Source organism: Geotrypetes seraphini, chromosome 10 (assembly GCF_902459505.1).
Source record: "Geotrypetes seraphini chromosome 10, aGeoSer1.1, whole genome shotgun sequence".
In the NCBI taxonomy this organism is placed as follows: domain Eukaryota; kingdom Metazoa; phylum Chordata; class Amphibia; order Gymnophiona; family Dermophiidae; genus Geotrypetes; species Geotrypetes seraphini.
Window position 1 is genome coordinate 3,429,156 of NC_047093.1, and position 22,159 is coordinate 3,451,314.

Genomic DNA, 22,159 nt, shown 5'->3' on the forward strand with positions numbered 1-22,159 from the left:
AGCAACTCTCCGGGCAAAGGGCGCAGAGCAAGAGCCCAGCACCGAATGCAGAGCAGACACTGCAACCACCGGCAACATGGAGTCAGGGAGCAGAGACTGCCGCATCACACTCTCCAGCCACAGACAGCTATGCCTCCGAACGCAGTGGGCGCTACCAGCAAAGCTATGCTTCAATACGGGGCAGCCTACACACATCAACAACCCAAGACACCCCAGACACAGAGCCCGCGTCTGGGACAACACAGTCCGACATGCCGGCGGAGGACCTCACTTATCCAAAGTTCCTCCAGAAGGTAGTTTCCAAGCTGGCACTCACCCCAGTACAGGAGCTAGAGGCGAAAGAAGAAGCACTGGGACTGCTGAAATACCTAAAGTTGCAAAAGGCCATAGCCGCACTACCAGCTCACAGAATGCTACTAGATTGCCAGGACCAGATCTGGAAAACCCCACGGTCAGGCCCGGCCATGTCCAGGAGGCTAGACCAAAAAATACCAGATCAGCGAGGCACTGGGCTTTGACAAACCACAGCTCCCTCACCAGTCCATCATAGTAGAAAGTACCCGTAAGAAAGCTAAGAGCAACCGCCTGCAGGCCAACGACCCTCCGGGCAAAGAACACAGGACCCTGGACACTACGGCCAAAAAGGTCCACCATGGCTCCATACTGAATGCCAAAATTGACTCTCACCTGTTCCACCTTACCCTGTACAATGATGCCCTCTGGAGGAAAATAGAGGAAACCCTAGACACGCTACACCCCGAGGGAAAAGCCTGCATAGCCCCCATATTACAGGAAATGGAGGAATGCAGAAAACACATGATAAAAGCGATTTTTGACGCATTTGAAACATCTGCCTGCACGGCCAGAGTGGCCATAGCATCCAGACACCTGGCATGGCTGCAGGCATCGGGCCTACGTGAGGACACCCATGAGCAGATGCACCCTGCTCAGGGGAGAACTTATTCGGAGACAAAGTCACAGAAACAGTGGACACAATGAAAGCCAATTGCACAACTCTCCAAACCCTCTCCTCAGATGGCTTCGTAAAAACCCTGGCACCAAGGCGGCATAGCACCAACCACTATCGCCGACAAAATAACACCGTAAGGCGTTTCGACAACCAGACAAGAGGGCCGTCCCACAGACAGAAAGCACAACCCTGCAGCGCCCCTTACCAGCAAAGGCAGCGCCAGAGGGAGGGAAAACAGCAGAAGCCAGCTACTTCCACCACCGCAAAAGCCGGGCCTAGCTTTTGACTCATCAACAAGGCCCTCCACCCCTGTTGGGGGCCGCCTTTCCGCATTCAACAAAGCCTGGGAGAAGATAACAACAGAAAAATGGGTGCTACACACCCGCCAGCCAACCCACCAAAGAACTCATCCTCAGAGAAATCAAAGCTCTCCTTCAAGCAAGAGCAATAGAACCAGTATCCAAGTCACAGCACAACCAAGGGTTCTACTCCCACTATTTTCTCATCCCCAAAAAAACAGGAGGGTTCAGACCCATCCTAGACCTACGAGGCCTAAACAAGTATGTAACCAAGGAGAAATTTTGTATGAACTCCTTAGGAACAATCCTACCACTAATTCAAAAAGACGACAGGCTGGCTTCACTGGACCTCCAAGATGCGTATTCACACATCCCTATGCACCCCCCCCCCAAAGAATGTTTCTGCGGTTCAGGACCCTAACCCAGTACTTCCAATACAGGGTCCTGCCCCTTTGAACTCTCCTCTGCACCGAGAGTCTTCACAAAATGTATCGCGGTAGCAGCGGCACACCTCCGCAAGAGCGCCATATGCGTGTTCCCTTACCTGGACGACTGGCTGCTGGTGGGTCCATCAGCCTGGAAAACGACAACAGCAGTCAATACAACGATGTCACTCCTGCAATCCCTGGGGTTCCTCGTAAACACCAAAAAATCCGGGCTACAACCAACATAATCAATAGAATTCATTGGGGCAAGGATCTGCATACCCCTGAATGCAGCTTTTCTGCCCCACTCAAGGGGACAAGCAATACAAAAACTGGTTCAGCAAATATCAGAGACACACACAGTCACAGCAAGAACAACACGCATGCATGTTGTCCCACGCGCCAAACTCCACATGCGACCCCTTCAGTGGTTCCTCAGAAAGAATTGGAACCAACACACACAGCCTCTGTCTCACAGATTCCCAATGGATCAGAAAATCCGCAACAACCTCAAGTGGTGGACACAACAACAGAATTTGAACATGGGCAAGCTCACCACAGATGCCTCAAAACAGGGGTGGGGAGCCCACCTCCTCCATCTGAGAACCAAGGGCCCCTGGTCACCTTCCGAGGCCAAACAACACATCAACCCGCTAGAACTCAGGGCAATTGGGAATGCCCTACAAGCCTTTGCTCCCTGGATCTCCAACAAGACCTTACTGATCCAGACAGACAATCAGGTGGCAATGTTCTATATCAACAAACAGGGAGGCATGGGCTCACTCACCCTCTGCAGGGAAGCCCAAAAAATCTGGACATTTACTTTATCAACCAATACTCTCATCCATGCCACCTACCTCCCACCAATGCCCTGGCAGACAGCCTCAGCAGAAAGCTGGACCCCCACGAATGGTCCCTCCATCCGGAGGTAGCCCAGGATCTCTTCCACAAATGGGGCCTCCCAACAAAGGACCGGCACAATACAGTCAAACCAGGGACGCTTTCTCCATACATTGGGGGGAATGCCTGCTCTACGTTTTTCCCCCCCCATACCACTCATCCACAGAGTGCTACAGAAAATCAGGCAGGAGGCAGCCACACTGGCCCTACTGGCCGAGATAGGTGTGGTTCCCCTGCCTATACCAGATGTCGGCATAGCCGCCAATCAGTCTACCGCTGCGACCGGACCTCATCACCCAGGACCAGGGACAAACTCTGCATCCCAGATTGAAAGCACAAACACTGACAGCATGGATGTTGAAAAGCTAATCCTGGACCCTTTCCACATGTCAACCGGGGTGACTGAGGTACTGCTAGCAGCCAGACGCCCGGCAACTAGGAAATCATACAGGCTCAAGTGGAAAAGGTGTGTCTCGAAAAGAGAAGATCCACTCACATGCCAGGTCCCAACAGTACTCCAATACTTATCCACAGCAGGCCTGAAAACATCCCCCATAGGGGTCCACTTGAGCGCTATATCAGCATTCCACAACCGCATCGAGGACAGGACCCTAGCCACACACCCACTAGTGTCCAAATTCATGAAAGGGCTTATAAACCTGCACCCCCTGCCCACCGCTAGCGTGGGGCCTGGGCATCATCCTCCGCAGGGTAACAGCGCACCCCTTCAAGCCATTGGAGGATGTGCCAATCAAATTCATCACCTGGAAAGTAGTCTTGCTCATTGCTATCACATCAGCAAGGCGCATCAGCGAGCTACAAGCCCTGGTGACATACCCACCAGACACACAGATCCTTCATGGTCACGCAGTGCTGAGAACTCACCCAAAGTTCCTACCTAAGGTAGTCTCACCTTTCCATATAAACCAATCGATAGTGCTCCCCTCCTTCTGCCCGGGACCACATATCAACAGCACGGAACAACTCCTGCACACCTTGGACTGCACCCGTGTACTTCGCCTATACATTCAACGAATGCAACCCTGGCGAAAGGCAGTACAACTATTCGTCTCCTTTGACCCCAACAAACCAGGAACACCAGTGGGGAAACGCACTATATCCAACTGGATCTCAAACTGCACTGCCTCCTGTTACGAGCAGGAGGGAGTGTCCCTTGAGGGAAAGACCACAGCACACCAACTAAGAGCCATGGCCGCAACATTGGCAAACCTCAGCAACACGCCACTTCAGGACATTTGCAGAGCAGCCACATGGTCTACCCCACACACCTTCACTAGACACTATTGCCTGGATCGCCCGAAAACAGACCCCCAATGACTTTGGTCTCAACATACTACGAATGGTGACCAAAACAGACACAGCAAAAGACACCAATACCTGGACTAGCTGAACAGGACTATCTGATCTGTCTGAATCAGACAGAAGAGATTGTTAGACAGCTTATATTCTGCTATGTTGGCACAATTTGCACAATCCAAAAAAAAAAAAAAAAAAGCTGTTACTCAAATACCACATTGGTGAAATATATTTGTTATAATCGCTATCTGTTATTGAGATACATACTCTACCATGCTGGTAGATTAAAAAAAAAAAAAAAAGAGAGGGAGTGTTGGTCCAGTTCTAAGGACCAACATAAAGTTCCTATTGTTTACAACGCATAACCTCTGACTGGTCTCAGTAATTGGGGCTTTGTCTTTGTCCCTCACCTGACATTTATGCAGCCTCACCCTACCGTAGCGAGGTAGCAGGGACGCAGAGGGGACCATCCCCGACGGGGACCCCGTCCTCTTACACCTTCTGTACCCCGCAGCTGGAGAGTCACCAAAAGTGGGGCTGACTTATACTGCTTGTCCATGGAGAAAGCGAAGTTACTTACCTGTAACGGGAGTTCTCCGTGGACAGCAGGATAAGTCAGCCACACTGACCCTCTCCTCCCCTATGGGTGACACTGCAATAAGACTCAAGCTAGGGGACAGCACAGGTATATATAGGGCTACCTGCACATGCTCAGATGAGGCTCCCTAAAGCCTCACCTGAGCTCTGGGAGAGCAATTCCGAATTGGGAACGTAGATGACGTCACTAAAAGTGTGGCTGACTTATCCTGCTGTCCACGGAGAACTCCCGTTACAGGTAAGTAACTTCGCTTTACTATTAGTGTAATAGATATGTAATTCTCAATTTTTTATTTTTACTTTCCAGCAAAAGAAAGTTATGCAGAAAATTGATCAGTTTCAAGAAGCAGCTAAGCAAGTGCGATCTTCCATCCAGAAGCTGGGACTGGATATGTCTGCCCTGGAATGAATCATCCCTTCAGAAATCAGAATGTAGTCTTATGAGGCGTGAAGTTCTCCTCCTCTGTTTTAATGGTTGGCTTTTATCTGTGAAATAAGAGATTTTAACAGTGACTTGGTAGTTGTTCAGAGCAAAAAGCAGTGGCAGAGTGCATTCATAATCTTTGGCTGCTTTCTTGTATTACTCTGCCTCAGATCAGCAGGCACCCTCATTCATTTTCTAATTGTTTTTCTCAATACAAAAAATGTCTCATGTATCATTTGCTAAATCAGAGATTTGAGCATTGCTAGGGTTTTTGATTTTCCTACAACTACCCTGAGAGTTTAATGTGAAACTGTTGCATCTTTGTTCTCAGAATGCAACGATAACATGCTAAATAAGCCTTATTGTTTCGGGTATAGCAAAGAATGTTCAATAAAGGATATCAACTTTTCTCTTGGGAGTATAATTGGAATTTTTTCAGTGAAATTTAACTAATATTCCTCTTTCCTTCCCATCTATACTCCAAAGTTTGTATCCCAAAAATGTCCCAACTAAGGTGTTAGTCTCCTCTCCATTTACTATTTTTTCCCATTATATTCCATTTTATTCATTTGATACACTACTTGCTACAATGTAGTTAAGCAGTGTACAAGCACAAACAGATAACTGCAGTGAGTCTATATTAGAAAAATTACAGGTATTATATAAATTAAAGGTACTTAGAAGCAAAAATTCCATTAGGGAAGGTGTAGGGATGCGAACACAGCAAATACACACACAGGATACGAGTTGGGAAGGAGGTGTTGTCAGTGGCTAGCTCCTAGACCCTTTTATTATGCTTCTAGGCTATTGACATCATAGTAATTCCCCTAGGTACATCTCTAATGATTGGTTGAAACAAAGGAACATGCTTTTACATCGTGTCACCCTCAACTCTGCACGTAGGCATATCCTGATTAGCACTTAGACAAACCTGATTCTCTGCACGTATGCAATGCCTATCTGATGTCTTTTACAACAAAGGACTAATCAAATTAAGATAAGGGTTAATTTATGCCAGGTAAGGGGGAGAGGGAAGGAGTCTGCATTCTTTCATAGGGCTTCAGGAAATCAGTGTGCCAATCTTGCCCTATTTTAGAATAACATCCCTTCAGGAAGGTACCATATATAAAGCAAAGAATGATGCTGAGAGGACCTGCTGAGGATATCGTTTTCTCCAGAGACAAGCAGGGGAGATGCAGACATAGTTGATGGTGAAGTCCTAGACTGATCCTATGTGTTAGTGCTCTCCTGCCTCTCACAACTCCTTCCATGTGAAGCCAGTGTTTTTCTTAGCTGCTCCTAACAGGTCGCAGCACTCCCCTCACATGCACAATTTTAATATTTGATTTTAAAAAGTTTTTTTTCCAATGGTAAGAAATTTTTTCTTTTCTCCAATATCTAAATCTAAAACAAAAAAAATTCTTAAATTTTCTTCAATAGCCTTAAAAAATCCCACAACTTTAATTATTAGCAGTGGATGCCTCTAAATTTTGTTAGTGAGCCACATTCATAGGAGCTCACTTAGACACACTCAGCACGTGCCTGCCTTCCGCACAAGACACCACGCAATCGGTCATTTCTGCATGCAACTAAGACGGAACCCTCGTTTGCCTGCACGTCACATCTTATAACTTCTGGGTCATATGGCATAGTAACACAGTAGATAACAGCAGATAAAGACCCGAATGGTCCATCCAGTCTGCCCAACCTGATTCAATTTAAATTTTTTCTTCTTAGCTATTTCTGGGCAAGAATCCAAAGCTGTAGGAATGTTACACAAAGGAAACACACGCAGTCTTAAGAGTCGAGAAGGAGGCGCTCCAAATGAATGGTCTCTCCTTTTTATTGAGAATCATAGCTCCATTAATTACTTAGTTAATGCTCTACAAGGTTATAATTTCATAATGCATTTACAGTGAGGATTAGACCAAGGTAACTTATTGTTTATCTATTTCATGTGCTTCTCAAAGCTACTATTTCACGTGACATATGAATACATAACAGTTACAATAAAGTGATTCCCAATGTGTACATTTCTGATATGTCTCCAATCTTACTATCAAAATAAAGGGACGGTGTAATTCAGCCTCCCTTGAATGCCTTCTATATAAATAACTATTTCGGCCATCAGAAGTACCACCAAAAGTTCAATAAACTTTCATGACCATTGGCTTTATGCACCCTGTCGTCATCGGGTCGTTGATATGATATTGTGAAATCTTAAATAAGTTAGATAAAACCGTTAGCTTAATGAAGTAAGTAGTACTTAGCTTGGGTGGTAGGCCAGGAGGGATAAAGTCGCCAACATGTTTCACCTTTAGGGGGTTTCCTCAGGGCACAATCCCTCAGTTTAACTCATTTATCATGACGTGGCCACCCAATATGTGATCTCGTGGCACTTCTGAGGGCCGAAATAGTTATTTATATAGAAGGCATTCAAGGGAGGCTGAATCACACAGTCCTTTTATTTTTGATTTAGAGTTATTCCTTCTATAAAAATTTGATTGCTTCAATCTATCTGGTAATCCAATCTTACTATGGCATGTGACAGTCCAAAGGTTATAATGCATACTTCTTAAGCTTTTTTGATTAGCCTTAAGTCAAGGCCTGCTCAGGCAGTCTGATTGTTGCCCATATAAGGGATGCTTAAACAAGATAAGGAATAAGGGTAAATGTGTGTCAGGTTAATATGTAACAGGAAGGGAAGAGGAATGCCTCAGCATTCGGTCACAAGGTGCAAACCTTGTCCTTGCTTAGAATGTATATGTGATAGGAGGGAGAGGGAATGAGAAACAGGGTCTCAGATCCAAACACAGGCCTAGATCAGTACACAGGGCCTGGATCCGTACACAGGGCCTAGGGCGGTGTGCCGACCTGGCCTGGTTCCGAACTGCCTGTGTACTTGACCTTGCTTGTGTTCTGATGCCCTGGATCATAACTTATCAGACTTCCATCCCTACACAAAGCTCTACCCAGTACTGTGCTTGGGTTCCTACTGCCGAAATCTCTGTTAAAACCTACTCCATAGTGGAATTCACTATGTCACATATATAGAATGGAACGTTCAATAGCAATACAAAATGGAAATTATAAAAGGTTTAATGAAATATGGGGGCCATTGACATTGTTTTGTAATGAATAAACACCATTTTCTTAACATTATTTATGATTGGAAGGGAAAGGGGAGGGTTTATATAAATGGAAAAAAAAATAAAAATGTAAAAAAAGAAATGACAAAGATTGATTCAATTAAATAATTGTATGGAAAGGGAGGGGGGAAGAAGGGTTTAGATATATATACCTTTGTTATGATCTTGATAGATTTATCAAGTGATGTTAGTAAATCTATGTATTACTTATATTGTGCACTTGTTGAAAGTTTAAAAATGAATAAAGAATTATTAAAAAAAAAAACCTACTCCAGCCCATCTACACCCTCCCAGCCATTGAAGCCCTCCCCAGCTTATCCTCCACCAAATGGCCATATACAGACACAGACAAGTCTACCCAGTACTGGCCTTAGTTCAATTTTTAATATTATTTTCTGATGCTAGATCCTCTGTGTTCATTCCATGCTTCTTTGAACTCAGTCACAGTTTTACTCTCCACCACCTCTCTCGGGAGCACATTCCAGGCATCCACCACCCTCTCTGTAAAGTAGAATTTCCTAACATTGCCTTTGAATCTACCACCCCTCAACCTCAAATTATGTCCTCTGGTTTTACCATTTTCCTTTCTCTGGAAAAGATTTTGTTCTATGTTAATACCCTTCAAGTATTTGAATGTCTGAATCATATTTCCCCTGTCCCTCTTTTCCTCTATGGTATACATATTCAGGGCTTCCAGTCTCTCCTCATACGTCTTCTGGCACAAGCCTCCTATCATTTTCGTTGCCCTCCTCTGGACCGCTTCAAGTCTTCTTACGTCCTTCGCCAGATACGGTCTCCAAAACAACAATGATCTGTACAGGGGCATCAACACCTTCTTCCTTCTACTGGCTACGCCTCTCTTTATACAGCCCAGCATCCTTCTGGAAGCAGCCACTGCCTTGTCACACTGTTTTTTCGCCTTTAGATCTTCAGACACTATCACCCCAAGGTCCCTCTCCCCGTCTGTGCATATCAGCTTCTCTCCTCCCAGCATATATGGTTCCTTCTGATTATTAATCCCCAAATGCATTACTCTGCATTTTTTTGCATTGAATTTTAGTTGCCAGGCATTAGACCATTCCTCTAACTTTTGCAGATCCTTTTTCATATTTTCCACTCCCTTTTCGGTGTCTACTCTGTTACAAATCTTGGTATCATCTGCAAAAAGGCACACTTTTCCTTCTAACCCTTTAGCAATGTCACTCACAAACATATTGAACAGGATTGGCCCCAGCACCGAACTCAGAATGAGACCTCTACAATGGCATCTCAAGTTGAACTGGAATCAGTGCACTCAACCACTCCCCTAGCAGATTTCTTTACTGATAAGCATCAAGGCTTCTTTTCTATGGTGGATCAGGTCTCCTTCACTTCAGGCTGGCTGCCCATTTCAACCTCCTCAGCCTCAGATTACAATCTCCACAGATGCTTCCAAGCCTTTGGCGTCAAAAAGAACAAAATCTGCATATCAATCACTTGGAACTTTGAGTAGTTGTCTATGCATTGAGGACTTTTCAGTCGCTAATACAACAAAAAAATGTTCTTTTTTTTAAAATTCCTTTATTCATTTTTTCATATTACAACAAGTGTATCAGAAAAATACATATAATCTTATAAACACACACTTGATTTTCCTTCATGAATACTTTAAGTACAATATATCATTTATATTCATATTTTTATAATGTTTTAGATAATATTTAAATCATTTAATATGTATGACAAATATAAATAAAATAACCCTCCCCCCCAAGCCCTCCCTTCCTATTTCAGAAACTCTAACCTAATACTTCAAAATGCATTAATTAATTCATACATATTTTAAGGTAAATAAAATAATACCCACCCACATCCCCACTTAACAAATCTCTTATTATTATTATTATGGGAAAATCAGGTCACCATGTTTTACATAAACAAACAAAGGGGCTCAGGCTCTCCGCTTCAGCAGAAAGCTTACCAACTAGATTTTTACCCTCTCCCTTCATCCAGACCTGCAGGCAGTTTACATTCCAGGTCAAATGAATGTACTCACAGACTCAGCCATCAGCTCCAGCCTCATGAATGGTCTTAAGACCCTGCTGTTCTTCACAAGCTGTTTCAAATATGGGGTTCTTCTCTCATCAATCTCTTTGACACACAAAGCAATGCAAAGTGACATCAGTTCTGTTATTTCTGATCACTGAGTCATGCCATAGCACAGGATGCATTTTACTACTTTATGCTTTTCCACCAATCTCATTTCCAGGGTTCTTCAGCACAACTCATCCTCATAGCTCCACAATGACCCAGACAGGGCTTGTACCCTCAACTTCTAGACCTCGATACACCACCAATTCCTCTGGGGTCCCATCCATCCCTCTTGATACAGCAGGACAGTCAAATTCTTCAGCCCAACCTGGATAGTCTGACAGCTTGGAAACTGAATGAAAAATGCTAACATTTTTTTCTGTTTCTTGATCAGTAATGTCAGTTCTCCTTGCTGGTAAGCAACCCTCAACCATAAAGTCTTAGGCAAAATGGACACGTTTATCCCACTGGGCTTCTCATGCCCGCTTCATTATATACTATCTTACCTCTGTCAGATTCAGAAGTGAAAAATTCAGTACATTTCCATCTTTTAGCAAGATCTGCTTATCATGCTCCAATTGATGGAAAACCAATTTCTCAGCAACCTCCACTAATACACTTCCTTAGAGGCAACAATCTCCATCCTCCACTTCAAAATCCACCTCCTTCATGGGATTGCAACATTGTCTTGGACCAATTTATGAACGAGTGCAGGTTACTAAAAGGACTTCTCTGCCAAGGATTGCAGTGTGAAATTGGTCCGAATTTGAGTGGCTTCCTTTAGTCAGCATCTGCAGTATTCTTTGTGGTGTGAGCCTGACACAAAATGCTACACCAGAATCCAGGCACGGAGGAGGCGGTTTGCCCCTCCCTCCCCCCACATTCTGGCAAGAGTGGATTATGTGGCTGACACTTCCTACGATATGCTCAGAGTACAGTCTCAGCTTGTACAATCTCCGTCTGTAGACTGTTTTGGATCAGGAAGTGGGCAGGAGATTTGGCAGTTAAGTTACTTTATCGTCCCTCCAGTCCGGCACAGAAACTGATGAGTAATAGCTCACCACGGCCAGCGGGTAGAGACTGAGATACAAACTTCTGGCTAAAGTATAAGTGGGCTGTGCAGTCCCAAGTACAGTCTACTTTCAGTCTCCAACAGGTGGAGGTGGTAAGCCTGTGCAATCGTTCCCTGGTTTAGTGTAGGGCTGTTGGCTTTTGCTTAAATTTGCCTTCTTGTCCCCGATTATGGTGCCGGATTGTACTTGGAGGACCCTTTCGGGGCTGCCCGACCTCAAGGATGCCACACAACTGGTTGAGTCCCTCCCCCCCCCCCTCCATTTCCTCAAATTTTTATCTTTAGAGGTGCCTCAGCTGTAAAAGACTTGCCACCAACTACTGGCAAGGCATATAGCTTAGAGAGCCAGTGGGGTCTGTTCAAATTAAAGTTATATTGGAAAAAAAAAAATATTGAGGCAGTACCAGTCTGAAGGGAAGCCTTCAGTTAAGTTTAACTGAATTTAATTGCTAACCTTCACTTTTCTTTTTCCCTGTAGCTGTTTTCGTAATGAGCACTTTTAAGCTGAAAAAGTGCTCATTGTGCTCCAGGCATGCAGTTGATGCAGCCGCCGAAGGGGGCTCCTTATCAGCTTTGGGTGCTGGCAAGCAGCTTTGGGTGCCACCAATGGGTTGGGGACTCCCTTTTCATGGCTGCCGGCTTGCCTGCTTTAGCAGCTGGGTCTGTTCAGGCCTCTTTATCACTGCTGGCCTCTTTACTACTGCTGGCCTCGGGGGAGGTTTTTTCAGCGCATTTTGGTGGGAAGCTCCGCCATCTTATTTGCAGCCTCAGGTGACCTTCCCTTTGTCTTAGAGAGATTGGAGCAGGTTTGTGCTGGGTCTCCAACTCCAGGGAGGTATGCCTCAATTTTGTTTTAGCCATGTACAAGGCTTACTTGCAGGCGGTTGGGGGTCCTGTGGGGTCTCTTGCCTTTTGTGGCCACCCCTGTTTGGCCCCCATTAACTGATCATCCAAGCAGCCGTGGGTCTCGTAAGACAAGGATATTGTTTGCAGATACGTTTTCGCCCGATGAGGACTTGGATCCTTTTCTGGATCCCCAAGATCCTCTCTGAGAGGGGGGGGAGGGGATAACATGTTGTGGAGATGCTTGCTGGCGAGGATGCGTCAATGGTGCACATGTTTCTGCGGGAAGAGCTATAGGATCTTATTCTTTAGGTTTTATCAGTTTTGTGCTGAGGAAGACAAGGAGGCCCCGTTTGTGGTGGACCCCCTGCTTCGGCGGATACATTCGGCCTCCCGTTCTTTTCCTATGCATCAGAATATTCGGAATATAGTGCACACACAATGGAAAGTGCCAGAAGCACCTTTTCATTTGGCGCGGTCCATGGCTCAGCTGTATCCCATTCCTGATGGGGATAGGGAAACCTTGAAGTCTGGTTGATGGGGTGTTCTCGGCCATTGCGGGACTTTCCGGATCATAGGTTGGATTCTCTTAAGCAAAGTTTTGTTGTGGTCTGGTGACCCGGGCTTGTTTCCAATGGTCCAAGCATGTTTTTGACTGGGAGGAGTCTGATAACTGGTCCTTGGTGGATTAGGAGGTTGCTAAAATTGAGCTGGGCGCTTATCTCTGGGATGCCATGTATGATCTGCTGCAGGCTTCGGCCAAGTCCATGGCTCTGAGTGGCTACTCTGGTGCTGGTCTGGTGTCCTGGGCTTGTTTCCAATGGTCCAAGCATATTTTTTGACTGAAAGGAGTCTAAAAACTGGTCCTTGGTGGATTAGGAGGTTGCTAAAATTGAGCTGGGCGCTTATCTCTCAGATGCCATATGTGATCTGCTGCAGGCTTTGGCCAAGTCCATGGCTCTCGGAGTGGCTACTCACAATACCCTGTGGGTCTGAGGTTGGTCTGCGGATGCGACATCTAAGGCTAAGCTTAGAACCCCGAAAGGGAAATTTACTTTATTTGGCGAGAATTTGGACAAGTTGATTCAGGTTTTGACTAAGGTGGCCCGTCTTCCTGAGGACCATTCTCGTCCACCTTTGCAGGGGGGTGTTGCAGGGGGTAGAAAGTTGCGCGTGGACAGAAATCCCACCCGTCCCCGCGAGGAATCCCCTACGTCCCCGCCCGTCCCTATAAACTACAGAAATAGTTATTTCATTTAATTATGCTACTGACTTAAAGGCTCTGGTAGAAACCCATTTAAAAATAAGCAAAAATGGGTTTCTAGCAGAGCCTCTAATGTTTATAAATTTTTATCAACACAACTAATATACTACTTTATCCTGAAGCAAAAAAAAAAAAAAAGAATTTTTTTCCTACCTTTGTTGCCTGGTTTCTGCTTTCCTCATGTTCTCATTCAATTCCTTCCATCCACTGTCTCTCTCCTCTCTGCGTCTTCCATTTGCTCTGTTACTGTGCCTCTCCCTTTCTCCCACCCCCCTCCCAAATTGGTCTGGCACCCATCTTCTTCCCTCCACTCCCCCCATAGTCTGGCATCTGTCTTCTTCCCTGCCAGCGTCTTCTCCCCACTCTCTCTTCCCCATTTCCTTTCAGCGTCCTTTCCCCCCCATCTTCCCCATGTCCTTTCAGCGTCCTTCTCCCCCCGTCTTCCCCATGTCCTTTCAGCGTCCTTCTCCCCCCTCTGTCTTCCCCATGTCCTTTCAGCGTCCTTCTCCCCCCTGTCTTCCCCATGTCCTTTCAGCATCCTTCTCCCCCCCATCTTCCCCATGTCCTGTCAGCATCCTTCTCCCCCTCTGCCTTCCCCATGTCCTTTCAGCATCCTTCTCCCCCGTCTTCCCCATGTCCTTGCAGCGTCCTTCTCCCCCCTCTGTCTTCCCCATGTCCTTTCAGCGTCCTTCTCCCCTGTCTTCCCCATGTCCTTTCAGCGTCCTTCTCCCCTGTCTTCCCCATGTCCTTTCAGCATCCTTCTTCCCCCCCTCTGTCTTCAGCATCCTTATCCCCCCTCCCATCTTCCCCATGTCCTTTCAGCGTCCTTCTCCACCCCTTTGTCTTCCCCAGTGCTTTCAGCGGCCTTATCCCCCTTAAGTTTTACCCATTTCCCTTAAGCGTCTTTTCTTCTCCACTCCACCTTTCCTCCCTCCCTGTCCCTTACCTTTGTGGTGCTTCCCCACCCGACCGACAACAGAACAGGCCCGGTCGGACAAACCTCCCTGCCCTGTAGCCGCGAATCTAAATTACCTTCTTACAGCAGCTGGAGTATTTGCTTAAGCCCTCCCTCCGACGTCAGTGCTGACATCGGGAAGACTTCCGTTCGTCTTTGTGCTGCAGCAGGGCAGGTAAGGAGGAGACTAGCCTCGCGGCTCGAGTGCCATCGAACCCCGCAACCCTCGGAGGCATCCCCACGGGATCCCCGCAACTCTAGGGGGCTTCCCCAGGGGGCGTCCCCACAGGATCCCCGTGAACCAAAGGGGGAACCTGCCGGATCCCCGTGGGTCCCGCAGAATTCCCGTCGTCCCCGTTCCGCTCTCTAGCCCAGAGCGCTTGCTTGATTTTCATTGATTCCACTCTGGTCAGAGGGACGTCTTTTCCTTCCAGGGGACGTTTCTTTCAGCACATGCAGTCCTTTTGGGGTGCCCGCTGGGAGTGCATGACTCCTCTGGAGGCCCCTCTGCCGCCTGCCCTGACTCCTTGTGGGCCCTTCCTCCTGGTGCGAGTCCAGTTGGAGTTTTACCAGGAATGGGCCGAGATCACAACAGATCAGTAGGTCCTAGAAGTAATTAGGGATGGTTTTGCTCTGGAGTTTTCCCGGCCCTTGGCAGATTGTTTCCTCTCTTGTCAGGCAGCTTGGAAGAAGCAGGCTTTTGTTAAACGCTGCAAAGGTTGCTCAATCTCAGTGTGGTGGTCCCAGTGCCCCTTGGAAGGGTCACACCGGCAGGTATTCCATTTGTTTTGTGGTGTTCATTTTGGATCAGAAAGGTGTCAACAGGGCACTCCGGGTTCCATCTTTTCACATGGAGACTCTGAGATCTGTAATTCTTGTGGTCCAGCCTGGAGAATTCCTGAGTTCCCTTGATCTGACTGAGGCCTACCTGCATGTCCGATTTGGGTCTCCCATCAGCATTTCCTTTGCTTTGCAATTTTGGGAAAGCACTATCTGTTTTGTGCGCTTTTGTTTGGTCTGGCCACAGCTCTGTGGACTTTCACCAAGATTATGGTGGTAGTGGCAGCGGCCATTCGAGCAAAGTCCTTTCAGGAGAGCTCCCAGGTTATGACTCTGGTTGTGGAGTTATGTAGTCACCGGGATGGGTAGTCTACTTGTCCAAGGGCCAGCCAGTTGGATCCGTCTCAACGCCTTGAGTACCTTAGGTGCTCTTCAACACCTTCCTGGGGAAAATCTTCCTTCCAGATTAATTCCCTGATGGATTGTCAGTGTTCTCGGGCACAGGATTTTTTGCAGGTGTTTATGAGTGCTGCGGCTGCTGCTAGAGGCGAGAGGTTTGTCGGGACCGCGGGAAGGGGGAGGCGGCAAGGGACTAAGGGACCTGGAAAACTTGGGACAAGTTAGAGTGCAAGGAGGATAGTGATCGTGAGTTACATCCCAGTGCCACAAGGGGACATTAGTACAGAGCTTAATTTGCAAGGAGTGAGACCAGATAGCTGTGTTAAGGACCATCCCTCCTAGGATGTTACCAGCTCACCACCCCAGGACAAACAGCTTCAATATAAGAAATGTAATCCTTAGTTGGGTTACTGAGCCATAGCAGACTTTTTTTTGTGGCTGGGGGAGGGGGGGAGTGTCGATGTCTTATATTCCATTTAATGATGCTGCGGGGCAGGGGAGGGTATTTTCCCTATCTATCCTGGTGGGCTTATGTGTAAATATATTTATTGAACAAGAATGGAAAAACAGTATACAATGAAGCAAAACTTTTTCCTCCATACCATCACAGTTCCCAATCCCCCCCATCCCCCCCCACCCCACCCAGGCAGCAGCAACCAGAACCAATAGAAAAAACAAACAATAAACATCTCAAGTATCCCAGAGTTGTCTACGAACATAGGAAGTAAAGGTCAAACTAAAGGAATACCAACATTGACGGAAGAGTCTACCTGACTTGGCTGACATGTCCACAATGTCCCTGCGCTCCAGCAACATTTGCTGCAGCATTAATGCTCTCCACTGTTGAATAGTCGGGGGTTGAGAAGAAAGCCACTGCAACAGAACACACTTCCTCCCCAGCAGAATAGTCTGGTGGGCTTATAATCTATGAATATATTCATGTAAACCGTTCTGAGCTCCCTTGGGAGAACGGCATAGAAAATTGAATAAATTTAAAAAAAACTAATGTACCTGGGGCAATGGGGGGATTAAGTGACTTACCCAGGGTCACAAGGGGCAGCGTGGAATTTGAACCCACAACCTCAGGGGGCTGAGGCTATAGCTCTAACCATTTATTCGGGCCAGGGGGAGAGGGAAAAGGTGCTGCTTTGGGGGGAGGGGTGTGCTGAGGCCAGACAGCAAACATGCTTTGCTCTGGGAGGGGGGAACAGAAGGGGACCATGGAGCAGGCAGGCATGGCACAACAAGGGGCCAGGGGGAGAGGGAAAGGGGCCTGCTTTGGGGGGATGGGTGTGCTAGGGGGTAGGCAGCAATCATGCTTTGCTCTGGAAGGGGGGAACAGAAGGGAGCCACAGAGCAGGCAGGCATGGCACAACAGGGGGCCAGGGAGAGAGGGAAAGTGGGCTGCTTTAGGAGGGGTGTGCTAAAAAAAAAAAAAAAAAAGACAGACAGACAGACAGCGGCCAAGGAGAGAGAGAAAGACAGACACACACATCTATTCTAGCACCCATTAATGTAACGGGCTTAAAGACTAGTTTCTTTAATAAGACATTAAGTATTTTTTCTGAGGCCCTTCAAGTACCTACAAATCTAAAATGTGACCCTGTAAAGGGTTTGAGTTTGAGACCACTGGTATAGACCTACCCATATAAACAGCAGGCATACTAAGGAACATTCACTCTTACAAAAAGAATTCACTCTTAATTAAAATCATATAAATACCATTAAGCTCTAAAATTTCACCAGACTGCTAACTGAAGATCAAGAACATTAAGAATATATGAGTAATATCAGATTGATTTAGATCTTGTCTGAATGCTTAAAAAAAAAAAAAAAACCAAAATGTTTAACATAATTTTGAAAGATTTTAAATTTGCCTCTAATCTCAGCTCTCTTGGCATGTGATTCCATAAATCCTTCTTCGCATTGCTCGTCATCAGCCGTGACCATCTACAAGAAAATCTTCTCAAAGTGGAAGTGTTTTTTCCATATGGGCACACTCACAAGCTCCAGATCAGTTCTGCTGCCCGATTGATCACTTCAACTGTGGGATTTGTCTATTCAAATGAAACTAAACGCTGCCAAAACCAAATTGTTTTGGATTGGACCAAAATTAGAAAACCTCCCTTCCTCTGTTACATTAAAAACAGGTATTGAATTATATATAGATTTTTCATCTAGAGTCCTGGGTGTCTTCTTGGATTCATCACTTACATTTCATGAACAGATAAATTCCTTGACAAAAAAGTGTTTTTTTAGCCTGTGCATGATGAGGAAGGTCAGATCACTATTCCATCAAGAACATTTCTCAGTATTGGTACAATCCACTGTTTTTTCAGCTAGATTGGGCATTAAGTAGACCAGTCAAAAACAACTTCAGTTAATACAGAATACTGCAGCTGAGCTTATTTTTGGGAAATGAAAGTATGATCATGTTTCTCCTTTGTTGATAAAGCTTCACTGGCTCCCAGTTCGCTTTAGGATCCAGTTTAAGTGCGTACGCATAAGCTTTTCTATAGAATATTCAATTCTTTTGTCCCCTTAGACTTTGCCATTTGAGACACACAAAGATATAAGTTAGCCTTACCTTCCTTTAAGGAAATTAAATCTGCTGGGAAGCTCAGTTGGTCTTTTGTTTTCAAGTTTGTAGATATCTGGAATGAACTTCCTGACTCCATTAGGCTTTTAGGCCAGCTGCAATTATTTCACAAATTCCTGAAAACTTTGTTGTTCTTGCAATTTTTAAATTGTTTAACTACAACCTCAAGAAAATGATATTACAGTTATTTTTCTTATGTACTTTAGTTTTTAATTAGTTCTTCCTTCCATCTATCTATGTACTCTAGTCTTAATTATATGTGAAGAGTCGAGCTCCACTGGGAGATGATCCGGTATATAAACCGAAGATTAGATTAGATTATCCGACTTGCTCCACTTATCACAACATCTTATTGAATATTTGGAGTCTGCTACATTATCCTTTCTTACTTGGAAGACAGCATTTGTAGTAGCTCTTACATCAGCCAAAGACTTGATGAATTGCAATTAGTTCTTTATTCTCCATACTTTCCTAATAAAATGCTGCTGCGCACTCCTCCAAAGTTTCTTCCAAAAGTAGCAATAGACTTCCATATCAATCAGTCTACTATGGTATTGCTATTTTTCTTCCTCCACATCCTTCTTCAGTGGAATAAAGTCTTCACTCACTGGATGGTAGAGCGCTTTTGTTTTACCTGGACAACACTGCTTTCCGTATTACAAACCAATTTTTTGCCCCCCTCAATTCACTCACTCAAGGATATGAAGTCTCTACATGGACTATATCTTCATTGGTTGCTCCCTACATCTCTTTTTTGCTATGCTAGACCTCATTTATCTCCTCCAGGGCAGATTAGAGCATATCAGGTATGTGTTACAACTTCATCATTTGCACATTTAAGAATCAGTCCCAATTCAGCATGTCTGCAGAGCAGCAATTTGGTCTTCTGTTCATATTCTAACTAAACATTATTGTTGGGATCTTACTTCAGTGCCAGATACAGTTGGACACTCAGTCCTCTGAAATTTGTTTACACTAAGTTTTATTTCCTCCACCCATCTCAGTACTAAGCTTGGGATTGACCACAAGTGTGGCTGAATCTCCCCTGCTTGTTTCCAGAGAAAGCAAAGTTGCTTACCTGTAACAGGTTACAGGTAAGCAATTTTGCTTTCCTTTCAGTGCCTGAGCCAATCAGTACTCAGGCACTGATTAGAAAGGTAAAAACAGATCAGGCCTGTTAGTAAATTTTGGCTGCAAATGTGGCACAATGAGATTAGAGAATCACTCAGCAATTATAAGGAATCACTCAAGTTATCATTTTAATATTAATGACCTCATTATACTACATTTGCATGACAGTATCGGAGATTGCTAGAAAATTCTGATGAGACCTCAGTAAGCCATTTTGATAATCAGCTGCCAAAATACTTGCATGCTAAACCATCTGGATCTGGTTTATCAAGCATGTTATAGGCAGATTTTAGTTTTGAGAATCTGCGCCTCAGTGTCTGGAGTATCTGGGAATCCTGTTCAGCATGGCAGATGGCCAAGTATTTCTTCTAGAGCCATGCAAACTGAAGCTCAGATACCAGGTCCTAGACATCTTAGTGAAGCCAGCTCCTATGGCTTGGCATTACCTGCAGGTTCTGGGGTTTACAGTGGCAACCATAGATGTGATTCCATGGGCAAGAGCACAATTCCCCCTGCTACAGAGCTCACTGCTGCCCCTTTGGTCTCTTCAGACTCGCTCCAGAAGGAGTTAGCATCATCTGGAGTCGTTGCCCAGAGGCCTTCTCCACATAGTCATGGTTGATCCTAATGATGGATGCCAGTCTACAGCTGGGTCATCTATTGTATGGGTCACTCGGTACAAGGCCAGTGGCTACCATCACAGGAAACCTGGTCCATTAACAGAGTGGAGTTGAAAGCCATTCAAACTCTAGTAGTTGGAAAGAATCATTGCCTCATGCTGAAAACTCTTTACTTCTGATCTTTCGACTGCTAGCCAGACAGTGTCTGACCACACCCCTACCCTCCCCCCCCCCAAGATGGACAGATGCACTACCAAGAAGGGGAGAAGGCAAAAAAATGCAGCCAGCACCCTGCAAGACACTGCTGAGCCTCCTATGGCTGCCTAAAGTCTGTGCTCAAACCCTGCTAAACAGGTGAGGAAAAGTAAGCAGGAACAGCCCCAAGCTCCAAAATACTTATGCAGGCTAGCTAACAGAGATTGTTCTGCCAGCTGCAGGCCTGTCGGCTTCTCTACAAAGATAGAGATGATACTAAAGGTGAAAAAACCGAACACACCAAATAAAACAAAAAGGAGAGAATAGAAAAGCTCCTTCTGGCTTGTGTGCAGAAGGGAAAAACTGCAAGTGGCAGTATAGCTCCTGAAGTAGGAGGGTCACAGAACTGGAGTGGATTCCTTCTGCATCTGGCTTGTGGCCATGGGGAAATAACCCACTTGTCCAGAATGATACACATATTGCACTGGAAACAGAATTTATAAATGATCTGGGAGAGTGTGGCATTGTGGTTAAAGTTACAGTCTTAGCACCTTAAGGTTGTGGGTTTAAACCCTCATTGCTCCTTATGACCTTGGGCAAGTCACTTAATTCCCTGTTACCCCAGGTAAATTAGACAATGAGCCTACCACAGTGGTCTCAAACTCTTTGCAGGGCCACATTTTGGATTTGTAGGTACTTGGAGGGCCTCAGAAGAAAATAATTAATTATTATTAAAGAAAATAATTAATTATTATTAAATAAATGACAATTTTGCATGAGGTAAAACTTTTTATAGTTTATAAATCTTTCCTTTTGTAATTTATAGCTAAAGAGACATATGATCAAGAGACCGTTTTATTTTACTTTTGTGATTATGATAAACATACCAAGGGCCTCAAAATAGTACCTGGTGGGCTGCATGACCACTGGCCTACCAGGACAGGGAAAATGCTTGAAGTATCTGAATAAATTCATGTAAACCATTCTGGGTTCCCCTGGGAAAATGGTATAGAAAATTGAATAAAGTGTGAAAAGTTTCAGCCTCTGATATCGTGATGTCACATTGCCTCATTCCAATAAGAGCCAACCCCATCAGTGATGTCACAATAGCTTTTTACTACATTTTGATTTCTAGAGTGGTGCAGTGGTTTAAGCTGCAGCCTCAGCACCCTGAGGTTGTGGGTTCAAACCCACATGACTCCTTATGACCCTGGGCAAGTCACTTAATCTGGCCATTGCCCCAGGTACATTAGATAGATGTAAACCACTCTGAGCTCCCATGATAGAACAGTATATATAGAAAATTGAATAAACTAGAATCAGTGAGGTGATTAAGTTTGTAGATGATGTAAAACTTTTGATGTTAAAAAACATGTAGACTGAAAAATTGCCAGTTTAGTTCTGGAACTCATTGTAGGTTTACGAGATATTTGTGTCCTTTTTAAAGGACTGTCTGGTGTCCAGACAAATTTTCAAACTGTTTTTTGGAAGGCCGTGTGCTCAGGGTCAGATCTGGAGGGCCTTCTGAGTATGTACAGATATAACATGTCACACGCATGCTTGGAGGCCCTCCAGAAAAGGGGAGGTTTGTGTGGGGGCTGAACAAGGTGGGGCCATATGTCCTTTTTTTCATTAAAAAAAATCAGACAACCCTAATTCAGCATCTGGCAAATCAAACTTGGAAGCAAGGCTGGAGGGTCACACGCATGTGGGGAGGTGTAGAGTAGGAGGCGCTGGCTGCAATGCCCAGCGTAAATGATGCTATTTGTGTGAAGTAGCCCAGTAAGAGGGGGAGCTGATCCCTTTATGAGCACAACTAGTGTTATGTCACACATAGGTGTGGGCTCAAATTTTGCCTGTGGGATTTGGGCTTTTGTTTTTTAAAAAGCATTATACTTCCCCCTATTTGTGGTTTATTTCTCAGCCCCCCCCCCCTTGAATTGCTCGTTGGCATTTAAAAAAACATCTCTGGGACCTGGTGGGGAGCCTTCGGTGGTGGTCTGAGCATGGACCTTCCCTGGTGGTGACGTGGGGCAGAAGCGCTCTTCCTACACTCCTGCCCCGTGCAGAGCCTCTCGTGGTCTCCCGAGACTACAACAGACCACAGGAACTTGGCAGCGGAAGATCCTTCTGGCCCACCACCAGGTAAG

General features: G+C 45.4%; 2 protein-coding genes across 3 annotated transcripts in view; both read left to right on the forward strand.

Moving 5' to 3' along the window:
• The window catches only part of BIRC5 (baculoviral IAP repeat containing 5), a 29,000-nt gene extending 23,658 nt beyond the window's left edge, over positions 1-5,342 (forward strand). For both annotated transcript variants that reach the window (XM_033960291.1, XM_033960289.1), the window contains exon 4: positions 4,816-5,342. In XM_033960291.1, coding sequence (XP_033816182.1) covers positions 4,816-4,917 — 102 coding nt within the window. In that variant the 3' untranslated portion in view covers positions 4,918-5,342. The remainder of the gene's footprint in view (positions 1-4,815) is intronic.
• A 16,703-nt stretch (positions 5,343-22,045) lies between these two features.
• The window catches only part of TMEM235 (transmembrane protein 235), a 33,212-nt gene continuing 33,098 nt past the window's right edge, over positions 22,046-22,159 (forward strand). Inside the window, exon 1 of the mRNA XM_033962146.1 lies at positions 22,046-22,154. The gene's annotated coding sequence lies outside the window, so the exon portion shown is untranslated. The remainder of the gene's footprint in view (positions 22,155-22,159) is intronic.